The 13,500-nt window shown below is 35.3% G+C and overlaps 1 protein-coding gene across 1 annotated transcript in view; it reads right to left on the reverse strand.

Moving 5' to 3' along the window:
• LOC132551788 (uncharacterized) overlaps nt 1-11,725 on the reverse strand; it is a 31,222-nt gene extending 19,497 nt beyond the window's left edge. The window contains exons 1-5 of the mRNA XM_060215931.1: nt 11,677-11,725; nt 10,839-10,928; nt 8,771-9,963; nt 7,591-7,907; nt 4,296-6,683 (exon numbers count right to left, since the gene is read on the reverse strand). Of these exons, the coding sequence (XP_060071914.1) occupies nt 4,296-6,683; nt 7,591-7,907; nt 8,771-9,878 (3,813 nt within the window). The 5' untranslated portion in view covers nt 9,879-9,963; nt 10,839-10,928; nt 11,677-11,725. The remainder of the gene's footprint in view (nt 1-4,295; nt 6,684-7,590; nt 7,908-8,770; nt 9,964-10,838; nt 10,929-11,676) is intronic.
• Nucleotides 11,726-13,500: the final 1,775 nt, after the last annotated feature.

Consider the following 13,500-nt stretch of genomic DNA (forward strand, 5'->3'; position numbering starts at 1 on the left):
TGTATATGACCTTTCCTTGGCCACTTGATGTTGCATTGACTTTTTCTTGACCTCTCGTCCCTTTGACCTTTCCTTGATCTCTTTTGGTCTCAATCTATGTGAACTTTCCTTGGCCTCTTGTGGTTCCAATGTATGTGACCTTTCCTTTGCCTCTTCTGGTGTAAATGTATTTGACCTTTCCTTGACCTTTTGTGTTCTCATTGTGTGTAACCTTTCCTTCACCTCTTGATGTCTCCATGTATGTGACCTTTCCTTGACCTCTTGTTGTCTCAATGTATGTGACCATTCCTTGACCTCTTGTGGTCTAAATGTATGTGACCTTTCCTTGACCTCTTGTTGTCTCAATGTATGTGACCTTTCCTGAACTGCCAGAGATACTGTTAATGGTTTACAGTTATTTTTCAGTCTTTCGATTTCTTTAACCTCTGATGATTCAAGAGAAGGTGAGATTTTGTGACTTGGTGACATTTCTATACTTGCCTGTGTTGATGCTATATTAGAGACAGGTTTCAGTGAGAGAGCTCTCATTGTCTTGACTTTTAAGGAATGGTGTGACTCCCTGGACATCTTATCAAACTGATGTGGAGACAATGGATTGATACTCAGTGTCTTATTATGCCTCAAATATGACTGACCACTGCATGAATTTCCATCAACATTCACGTTTTCTGTGAAAATATTTTCATCAATATTCTGCTGAATGTCTTCAATGTCATTTTGAGGTTCAAGTTCAACATCTTCATCCCAGCTACCATCACTCACTGCTTGGTCGTGATGTTCAGACTGAATGACTTCTGTATATTTGTCCATGTCAAAGTCATCTGTGTACATTAAGTAGACATCCATCTCCTGTAGACTAGTGTCTTGCATACACATCAGGTACACTTCCATATTCTCCTCCTCTGATATACATACTTCTCTCACCCCTTGTATTCCAGACTGGTCAACACTGCTGTCACTGACAGACTGACTGGTGTATGTGGGAGTATCTTGTACATCAGATACAGTGCCAAGGGAAGACAATTCAGTGATCACCTGTAACAGGAAAAATAATTTTTATTGAAGTTAATTTCAGTTTTTTTTTTTTTTGGTATTCCATATTAATTTAATTTTAGAAATTTTGTCTATTTATTTATTTTCTTTTTTTAATTTTTCTACACAACATTTCAACAACAAAATTTCTTCATTTCACATTGACAATATGATCTTTGATTGAATAGACTAAACACTTCCTTGTGCTTCAATTTCCATAAAGTTTACAATTTCTCAAATCCAATCCAATTGTACCATGAATTTTAATTTTGGCTGATAAGCCATATTGACATGAACTTTCTTCTTTTAACCTCGTTGGTTTGGTTTGATGTTGTTTAATGTCCTTCAAACAGCTAGGGACATTTAAAGATGGCATCCCATTGTGTGTGAACTGAGCTCATGTGTTGGATGTGCGTTTTTTTGGCACTGCACTGAAGTGTATTACTGTGTATGTTATATCTGAAGGCCTTTACTACAATTTCAATGATGTGCTAACAAATGGACTAATGTGAAACAAAATGACCAAATTATCATACAGAAGAGTACTTACTATTAGAAAATTCTTGACAGCGACAATTAGATAATTTGTAATAACTAAGGCTTAATCACCAGCTAAAAAAGATGATATACAATTTCACTCTCATACAAGAATTTGTGTGACTATCACCTGTCATGTTTTGTTATTAAAATGATTTTTAATGTAACTGCAAAATACACCTATATTCTGATCCCCTCTTCCCCCCCCCACCACCCCACCCCACCCCTCAGGAAAATAAATACTCTAAAATTGTCAAGTGAATTTTGTTTAATGACATGTAAGCACCATAAGCATGTTGTCATGTTTAAATATTGATACAATACATTAATCAATGAAATTTTTCATATTCTTTAATGTTCTACATGGAAACAAGGACATTTTCACTCTGTATTGCTTTTATAGAAGAGGGAGAGGATAATGTGATAACACACTACAGTATTTGTTTTGATATGACTTTAAACTTAATCTGAATAGAACAAGTCATTAAGATTGTGTAGTTATTTCTCAAAAGTCTTTTTCGCAAAAAAGTATGAAAAGAAAACATCATATCATCAATTTGAAGGGTTTAAATGTTGAACTTCTGTGTAATCATATTCCAAGTATGAATGGATTAGCAAATGTCTTTTACAAGAAACAGTGTTAAACACAAGACTTTTTTGAGCAACTGATCTAAACCAAAAACCCTGAAGTAAAATGTTGACAATGCAACATCCTAATCTCACTTATGCGACTTTTCATCGCTGGCATGACCAAAAGAAAATTAGAAAATGTCTTAAAGATAAATGTGATCATGTCAATGTTTTATCTTAAATGGACTGAAAACCACATGAATATGGTAAGGTGTAGAACTAGATGTTATGACACCATGAATGGATGTGATTGGACAGACGGCCATGGGTAATACTATTATTTGCCTCCCTGCCCCACCTCTCTCCAAAACCCTACCAATTAAATGGTGGAGGAATAAAGGGAAACAATTCAGAAAAAATATTGAAATTATAAATCTTAAGTAAATCAGAAGAACAAGACTTTGTTAGGTCCCCCAAGTGATTAGTTACACATGCAAACATTAATGTGAAGGTAAGACATATGCAAAGTTTCATAAATGTTAGTTGTGTTCAAACATTCAAGTATATACACATGCTACCTGTGACTTTGTAACAGGAACAATAAGTCGTGAGAAACAATTGACCATGTTGATTCCTAAAAAAATTCTTTGGGAAACTCAACTTAATATTAAAAAATATTCTTCACAATAAGATAATCTTTTTGAAATTTTGTTTACCGTGAACAGCAGATTTATACAATTACTGGTACTAAACATGAACTATCACAAGACAATGTGGTATACTTAAATGTCTGTATTCATCACAACACAAAACACAGCTAGTATAAATTGCACTATACTTACCTTGTAATCATACAAGCAACACTGCCCTCTTCTTCACATTTTTAAAATGTTTAAAGTCAAGAAAATGATCGGCAACAGAAGAAAGCTTCAAAGTTAATGAAAGAATTAATTTCAGGAGTGTAGCATTTTTTTTTTTTAAACATTTTGGTTTAACTGCAGTGTCATCCTTAGTAGAGGCTAACAATTTTATAAAATTCTGCCTCAAAAGCCTACATAAGGTGCTTCAAATAAAATTTGAAGCTGCAATTATTTAGACCACTATGGTTAACTCTTTCTAAATAAAATTAAAAATCTATTTTTGAAACACAAAGTATAAGATAGCAATATCTACATGTACAACAAATTTTAAAAGCAGTGTTTCAATTCCTTCAATCACACAATCTTCTCTATAAATTGCTGCAAAAAATAGAAATTATATTTTAACTCTGCATAAAGGATGACACAAATTTAGATACCAGGTGATACAGGTCAATACTGTGGTATACAGTGACAGTGAAACCTCAGATACATAACTGAAAAGGACTGGAGGTAAAAAATGCTGAGGTAAACAGTGTTACAGGTGCAAAATACTGAACAATTTAACAAATGTGCATAATATGTAACAAAATTAGATCAACAGGGATTATATGTAGTCAAGTCCTAACCTTGTAAATTTACCTGTCCTTATAAACATTTCCCTCATATGTCGTCATAATTCAATTACTTGTTTGTTTAATTATATTACATGTTGATCAAATATGTAACTTATCTTGCATTAGTACTAGTGCAGACATTGACTGAACAGATCTTGTCTCTGTTAAATCTCTCAATGTAAGTACAATCTGTCCAAATGCAGACATAATATATGACAGTCCATCACTGTTTGATGTGCCTCAATATAAGTAACTGGGGTCATTTATGAGAGACCAACCCCTTCCTTATTACACAAGTCCATGCAAAGGAATTCTTGTCATACTGTAACTTTATTTGTGATAGATTATGCAAGAGTGTCTATTAGCTCAAAACTTTACGTAAAATAAACATTTTTAATCAACTTGTAAGAGTAGGACTGAGATCAGAAAATCTCCACCCAGACTTCTTTGCCAAGCTGAAGATACTTCTTAAAACTTTACCAATGCAGAGTAATTTTTTCAAAACAGTTTCTGCTCAATCGTAGATATTTTTTCTCTGTTTGAAATTTCATTTCAACATGGAACATAAGATTCAATTTTTCGAAAAATGGCAAAAAAAGAGAAATTTTCCACTAGGAACACTTGGGAAGCCAGGAGGAATTTCACTGGACATAAGGAGATGTGTCCTAACTACATAACTAACCTGTTGCCACTCCTCATCACTGGAATCTGTAATATAGGTGGTGCTCTTCACATCCTCTACCTCCTCCACATCCTTAAGCTTTTTCTGGACATGTTCAAAGAAACCTGACAAGTCTGCATTGTCAAGTGCTTTAACTTGACAGGCCTTGATGCGAGAACTAGTACGAGTTCCAAGTTCTACAGCAGCATGCTTATCATTTTCTGAAGAATCAGTTTTAGTCTCATTGCTGTCTAAATTTGTATCTTCCACTTTACCCACTGAATTGTCATTAGTTGAATCTTTCATCCCAAACTGTTGGGTTTGCTTAGTAGCCATATCAGCAGACACAACAGTGTTTTCTATAGACAAGTCTTTATTCACAACCTCAGAACTGGTCGCCTTCTTTTGTTCAAATTTCAGTCTTAGTTTAGCAACCTTACGGTTATATTCCCACTGTTTATTTTTAAGAAACTTCCTGCGTTTAATCAGTTTCTGCATTTTTTGGCCCTTTGTTGACAGATTACTATGCTGTTTCACTCTTTCAGTCTTGTAAACAGCTTTACGCCTTTCTTTCTCTTTGATGGGCCCAAATGTATACTGGTTATCAACAGGGTTCACAGATTCCCAGACATCCTTGCATGCTTCGCCTGTGTTTACGCCAACAGACACTGTCTGTCGACCAGCCCACCTCCACATTGGTCGGAGTGTAGTGAGTGGATCTTTGGGTGCTTTATTCTCCAAATTGCTCAAGTCAACCTCTTCTACATCCATTAACAGGTCTGTATCTCCTGTATGACTTGATATTTTCACATCTGGACTTGTAAGACCTACACTGTTTTCAAGAATGTCCACAGAACCATCCTCAATGAATGATGAAGGTTTCTCTAGATTAGTGTTACTTTGTGTAGAAGCATCCCTCACCATCACAGCTATTCCAGTCTCATGTTTCTTAACATTTGATCTATCTCCCTTTGTTTGCGTGAAACTGTTACACATGAGTGGTTTGTTGTGGACTGGAGTCTCCTTGGCTTGAAGTGCTACATCAGGTAGCTGTAAAGAAGGGGATGCTGGAGTAGGTGTCTTGGAACAGGAAGTGTCTGTAATATTTTGCTTACTCTGACGTCTAGATGAGATAAATCTGTAGATAACTGTGTTGAGTGGTTTCCCATCTTTTTCCTCTCCGACTATGTTTTTCACCACAACCATATCTGTATTTTCATTTTTTTCTTCTATTTGTGGCGGTTGCGACTGAATTTTCTCTGGAAGCTGAATTTTCTTCAGCATCTCAAGATTCTTTCTAATTATACCATCAATTTGTTCATCCACAGGAATTTTTTTTTTCCATTTATCTGTCTTTTGTTTTTTCTTAGAACCTGAATTTTTTGATCTGTAGATAATCCTAGGGAGTGTTTTTTTTGTCGTCATTTCTTCACCTGTAGTTGGCATTAGAACCATAGTGGTTTTTCCAGTTTCTTCATCAATTTTTTCACACCAATGAGGTCCCATCACTTGATTCTGGGAGGGAAACAGTTTCTGTGTTAAGTTAGACCCTCTTTTTCTCATAGTAGGAAGTTGATTTTTCTTCATCAGTTCAAGATTTTTTTCGATGATACTATCAATTTTCTTTAGCATGAGGTTTTTCTCATCCTGATCCTCCTCTTGATTGAAAGTACATGTATTGTCAGCAAGCATCTCATTTTTATGATTTAGAATAGATGACAGATTTTTCTGTTCATGATCCTCCTCATTATCAGAAGTATATGTATCGTCAGCAACAGCGTGTCTATGACTTGGAACAGATGACAATGGAATTTCTTTGCCTTCACAGAGTGCCATATTTGGTGTTTTCTGAAGTTTACACAGCTTTAGATTACCGGGTAGCAATAGAGTTTGGGGGGCATTTTTTACACTGTCCAGTTTTATTACTTTAACAATCCTTTGATCACTGCTACCAGTACCACTAATCGGAATAGTAGAGTGGTCTCCCTTTGGTACAGCATACCATATTTTCTGACCTCTCTCTAGATTAATGGACGGTCCTTCTAACATGTCAGTAGTCACACTCTTCAAAATCTTGGTTGTACTACCTACCTGTTGATGCGAATTGGTCAAAATTACGGTCCCCATTCCTGGTCTTGGTGTCCCAGAATTGATAACCTCATTTCGGATTAGTTTCACTGGAACTGGAATAGTGGTTTCAATTGAACTTTCCATAAGATTATTTTCATCTGGTTCCTTTTTCATCCATGATGTAGCTTCTGTCTCCATTAATTTAATACCAGCATTCCCTTGATCCTGGTCAGTGGATTCTATTGGTTCAGTCTTCACCAGGGATAAGTCAACTTGTTCATGGCTCGTAAGGCTCCCCACTGCATTGACAGCTGAACTAGAACTTAAATTGTAGGACACCTGAAAAAAAAAAATGGGATTCCAATTTAAGAATTACAGCACAAATCACTTTTCATGTTATACGATATCCAGGTTTCAAGGTAAAGGAAAGAGCAATTAAGAATTGTATGAATCAAAAAGCTACACAAAGTTTGAATTCCAATGTGATTACATTTGACCTAACAACTTGAGAATAGTGTGTGTATCATTTCCTGAAAGTAAATACACTGACTGATTTATTTTATTCTGGTAGATATATCAATTAAGGAAATGTCAGCATTTAAGGGGATTCTAAAGGTATGATTTTAATCTTTTGCAATCACAATATTCAACATATTTTTTTATGATTTTACAGCTTTCAGAAGTACGCCCTACACATAATAACATTATAGATGAAGTTCAAACCTTCATTTATGTGGTCACTACACATTTATCTCTAAAATTGGATCAAAAGTGAAAGAGCTGTACAGACATGATTTGGTTAAGGTTGTAACAAAAGCACCACTCACAAAAAAAGTTGTTCTTTAAACATCATTGCAGAATATTTGGATGAAAACAACAGAATTTATCCAGAGGCAATTTTTTCAAGGTCAGAAAAATGCACCCATTTCTAATCAAGTTTCAATGTCAATGTTTTCATTAAACAAAGCTGTTAAAAGTCCATGCCTAGCATTAAGTCCATCCATTTCTATTCCTGCTCAAAATATATCAACTAGATATGTTATTTCACCATCATGTAATGAACCCACACCTGATTTTTTATAAAGCAATGCTGTGGTGGTCCAATGGGCTTGTTGCAGAATGAAAATAGCAAACAGTGTATTATAAAATATATCAAAAGCAGTATATATACCACAATATACCAATGTTAAATTGTAAACATGCATTTACTAACCTGACCAATGATAAATTGGAAACATTTACTAACCTGGTCTTCTGGTCTCATGTCGTTGTCAACCTCACTATATACTGGAGAAAAGCACTGAGAATGGGAGACTACTCTACATTTGCTGATCAATTTTTCAGATCCCTCCTCTAATTTTTTTCTTTTCTTTGGAGAACTAAGAGCAAATTTCCTAGATCTTTTCTTGAATTTTCCTCTTTTAGTCCCTGGAACTAGTACTTGTTTATCTAAGTTAGTGTCCTCGTGATCCCTTGGTTCTGTCAATACTCTTGTTTTCCTTCCCAGAACAGAATCTTGGTTAATAATTCTTCCGTGTATATGCTCATGGCCTTTTCTAATATCTACATAAAAACATAATGAAAAAAATAATTAGTGTAAAATGAAACATGAGGCCAGGTTTAGTTTAGTCACAATTGTTTGATCAATACAGAAGGGGAAAATTTTTAGATATTTACCCCTATCCCACCCTTTTCTGTCAGAAAAGTCAGACCTCTGGTTTAAACACAATAAATTTTCTCTCTTTAAATAAATTTGGACAAAATTCTGTTAAGGAAAATGAAGGAAATCAAATATCTGATAAAATCCCCTGAGGCCCTTGGGGGACCAAGACCCACCATTTATACAAATTGTTGTCTCTTCCTTAAGGATATTTCTGACCAAATTTGATCAGAATACCTTCATCCAAACAGAAGGAGAAAGGATTTTAAAGCAATTGCTTCATTTCCCCTATATGACCCTGTTCCGCTGTCCACAGGCCTAGGAAGCCAAGTGCTTTTACATAACAGAGTCCTCGATGGTAGCTTGTAACAACAAAATGGGAACCAACATGGTATAATTGGTGGGTTGCTTATCCGGGACCATGAAATTTGCACTGAACTGTGGTAAAAATAAAGGATCAATGTATGTGTACATATCCCAGTTGTAATTATAAGATACAATGCAGACTTACAACTGATATGTAATGTATAAATACAAGGAAGACTGATTATTTTCAAACTGCGAATAACGCTGGTATAGACTTAAGTTCCCACTTGTACCACATATTTAAGCACAAAATGATGTATCCAAGCGAACTTGACATAAGACAAACATCATTACTTTCAACCTTTGATAGTTTTTTCTTTCTCTAAAAAGCAATGCTGTCATATGATATCAACTGCCATGCCTGCGCATGTGAACCTGTGACTGTTTCTTTATAACTTACCAGCTTCCCCTCCAGGGACTCTGGCTTTCTCTCGACAACCTCTCCTTAAATTTTTATTCAGCAGTTCTTTTCCTGGTTCAAGTCTGTACACTTCATTCCTATCTGTCTGTACTTTATCTGTTAAGTTATCCATTTTACTCTCCTCAAACTCATTCCCTTCATTCTCCAAAGGTTCTGCTGCCACAGATCGCATGAACATTTTTCCATGTTCTGTGGAGACAAAGAGATTGTCATCTTGCGCAATCACCATTTGGGTCGAGTCAGGGTAACCATCAGTCACTGGTTCGTCTTTCACCACAATATCTGGTGTTATTTGAGATTGTTCGTTGATGACATCTGAGATTACAGATTCATTTACATTCAGACTCATCCCACTTTCAGAAGGAACATACTTTTTAATGACATCACCACATTCTGTTGGTGGGATGATCATCTTTTTAGTGTGCTCATTGATGTGTATGCTGCTAGAACTGTCAACATCACAATCAGAATTAGCAGATCTAGAATCACTGTCAGAAGGAACACATTTACTGGTGACATCATCATATTCTGTGTGGAGACTCGCCAAGTTTGCAGTCTGTTCACCAATATCTGCTATAATGTCACTACCAGAGTGTACAGAACTATCTGTTACAGCACTGTCATCTGTTGGAATTTTACCTTCATCATCTGTAGTGAATTCTGGGTCATTCAGTCTGTCCTTCATAGTATAGGCTTTATTACTTGTGAGTACCTCATGTTGACCACTGACATCCGCCGTTTCTGTTTCATCAGTCTGTACACACTGACTGATGATGCCATCAGTTTTTATGAAGTCTTCTACTGATTCTAGGTCTATATGTTCATCTAGTGAAATCTCACTACCGACAGACTCTTGCTCATAAAGCATAAAAGGCTGACTAGAGTCCTCAGAGTTAATTGTCATTTGAATCTGGTCTTCGGAAACTTCTGTGTCCTGTTTAGATGGAAAGGGTGGCCATGGTCCAAAAGTGATTTCTATATCATCATTTTCAACTTCACTTTCATTGTTGGTATCGGAAGAATACTCTCCTTTCATATCTGACTCCATGGTGGTGTTGCTGTCTGAGACAATCATAGCTTCCTCCATCTCGACCTAGTCATCTGTTTCTATTACTTGGTCAAAAACATTTCATATATTTCTTCAGCATCAACTGGAAGAGCATGGCATATATCTGAAAAATGAACATGAGATTATTTCTGATGTGAAAAAGAGTGAACTTGTTATTATCTTTTTGTAGTTGTCCAATGAAATTAGAATGTCAGTATCGACTAAGAGTTTTATTTAAATTATTTTAAATGAATGTAGTATGCATAACTATAATGTTTCAAAAACAATCTTGTCACCATGAACTTTCTGTAAAAACATGGAAGATTTGAGGTGCATGCAGCTTGTAATACACTTTTTCAATCTATAACCAGTGAGCTAAAAATCATGATATATTGGTACTTTTATTGTGCTATAATATTGCAAAAAATCATCAATGTAATTTTGTTCTCGTGATCACACTCTTCATAAATGTAGATATATCATTATAGGCAAAGTTTATCAGTGAGTAATAAGGAAACGAGAAACCCCAGAGGGAACTTGGTGCCCACTATCCTATGATTTTTATTGGTTTGATTCAAGTTGAGTCTTTTGTTTCTTTTCTCATCTTTCCTCTCCTTTGTTCTTATTCATTTATTGTATTGACAAATGAACTCATCATTAATCATTACACAAGATACTGACGAGCAAAATTTGAGAATATTTTCTCCAATCATTTCTGACAATGCCATATTAAGGACCAAGGGAAACCTTACTTACATAAGGAATTTGAAAATGATCAATCACATACTTCTTACAAAATAGTAATAACAAAACTATATCTGTCAATATTGAAGATGATTGACTTTCAACTGCTTTAATCTTCTGATCCATCACAAAAATAAACAATACACAACTAGGGACCTGGGTAACATACAAAAATATTTAGGAAAGGTCTATCCCGTCCTTACCAAGAAATGGTGATAACAATCTATAATGGCGGGAGTGTACCTGTAAGCCTACCTGCTCTTCATTTATTTGTTTGTGGGCAGATGGTTCGACAGACAACAGACGTAGGGTGTTGTGAATCTCCTACTATCAGATGATGTTGTGCTGAAAAAGATAATATACTAGTGGTAAAAAGAAATGCAAGTTTACTTTTGATAGTTATTATTTAACATGATTCATTGATAATTAGTTCATTGTTTGGGTTGGGGTGGAGGAAAACACATACGGAATAGTGGCAGATGACGGGCCAAATGGACAGTCCACCTTCTGACCTCACGACAATAAATGGGACTACTCTACTCCTACAACTTCTAAAGGACCCTTACTTCAAGTAGCTTTAATGATAGTTGAAAACAAAGCATGACTTGTCATACTTGCATAGAAATAAAGAAACCAAAAAAATCTTGAGAAGTTGGATCCAACAAAATACAAACAGTGTTACTTTTCTGTTTAAAAAAAGTGTGAATCCTCGGTCAATAACCTTAAATATTAATCTGAACTTGATGATTATTAGAATTACAAGACCTCCCTTTAACATGGAGTGACGTCACAATCCGAGTTGGGATTATCTCCCTTCCATAAAGATGGAACAGGATGGCTTTAACTTCGACTAAAATTAAAACTTTGTCGTTTATATTTGACAAAATAATGAACACTTACAAAATGTGGAATTATCGAAAGGCTCACTGAATGAATATGTACTCAGTTTCAACGTAAGTGGGCAGGATTTGCGTGTCTTGATCACACTTGCTGCACAAACTTGCATGAATAGGTTATGTATTAAGAGCTAATTCGATGTAACAACGAAATGCATTTGCCTCAGCATACAAATAAACCATGGGTTAAGACTTACTGGTTATGTACATCCATCGTTATGAAAATAAGCAAAACCATAGCGTCTTCTAGTGCGGTGTCTTCGTCAACGAGGATCTCCGACTCCCCGACAAAACTTTCATTTGAGGAGCTTTCGTACCTTCGACAACAAAGAGTGCTCTCTTTACTAAGCGGGTAGCTCGTGCAAATCGAACCTGCATGTTTATGTACCCACGTGCAGAACAAAACACTGGTCACGGCAGTTCAAATCATCTATCATTCTGTAGATTTTGTTGATAAACATATATATTCTGAAAGAAAATATTTTGACAGCAAAACATAACGACATAAAAAAGAACGCTGTTTGGAATTTTTCAGTTAGCCTTAAGGAGGGTACTGACATACGCTGCCTGTCCGTGATTTGTGCTCAGTGTTTGTGTACATTTTGTATAGTGTATAGATGTTTTAAGAAGACGGAGTCGTTAGAGAAGTTTGTTTCAGTTGTTGATAATTGAAATTTATTGATAAGCAATAGATAAATAATTGATCGATATTAAAGAAGATTTAAAAATTATGATTTTTTTTAGAAACTAGAAGTAGCCAGAACTTGTAACGAGTACATTTTTTTATTTGTTGTTCTATCAGTACAGTCAGAGACGTATATATATTTCTCTGGTTACAGTAGACTTTTGTGTTAATAAAATTATTGTTTATTAAACTAAACTAGTTTAATACTTGAAAGGAGATTTTCACACACACTATATTCTTGTGTAGTGGTATGTAAGGAGGGTTTAAGAGATATATAAGTATGGGCATATATATACCTCTCTGGTGTCGTTTTTAATTAGGACCAATTTTAGTATTCATTTGTAAAGTAAATTTAGTTCGTACAAAGTATATAATGTATTTAACTCATTTATTTCAATACCCGAAACTGTAATAATAACGGTCGAAAACATATAATTAATATTTAAAATCGCGATATAAATATTTAGAATCACGGTTTTCAGTTGAATTAAAAATGAGAAACTCTCCACCGACCTGGCTGATCCTATAGATGTGTTCAGACCCGATGAACCCAGGCGTAACACTTTCCATCTCAAGTACCACCGAGTGTAGTCACAATGGTAGTGTTCCAGTATAATTATTCAGTAAATTTCAAGAAGAGAAATTTCAGTGTGATAACGCTATCGGATTGTGATCATTTCATCGCGATGTAACATTTCAGCGCGATGACGCTATGATTACTATCATATATCAAGATGTGATATATCTTTGTGATGACGCTACATATGATAACAACACTGCGATGTGACATTTCAGTGGGGTGATGCTACATATGATAACAACACTGCGATGTGACATTTCAGTGGGATGACGCCATACATATATGATCGTTAATCTGTGTTTATTTCGTATATATCGAGAATACATTGTGAATGTCTTAAAATATAAGATATATTTTAACGAGGGCGAAGAAAGACAAAAGTGGCGAGTCACCTTTTTGTCTTTCTGTCCCGAGCCAAAATACAGATTATAATTTAAGACAATGACCAGAGGCGTAGCAATAATGTATGCTTGTATGCTTAAACATACACTCGAATTCCATTGAGATATATTTGCCCTTCTTTTTTAACCTTACTGCGCCCCTAGACCCCTTTAACCGGGGCTTCGCCCTTGGATTCTCTCTTGAAAGCATACACTCTTAAAAATGTTTTGCTACGCCACTGATGATCATGTAATCATCCTGGCAACATAGATTGAAATTCAGACTATCAACACTTTAACAGTTTTCTTGTTCAGTTTTTGTTTACATGATACTGACTTTACGCTTAATTTTGGCTGGTGTCATATCCGAAAATTG

The sequence above is a fragment of the Ylistrum balloti genome, unplaced genomic scaffold (genome assembly GCF_031769215.1).
Source record: "Ylistrum balloti isolate Yb309-2 unplaced genomic scaffold, AGI_CSIRO_Ybal_v1 Utg370214, whole genome shotgun sequence".
Classification (NCBI taxonomy): domain Eukaryota; kingdom Metazoa; phylum Mollusca; class Bivalvia; order Pectinida; family Pectinidae; genus Ylistrum; species Ylistrum balloti.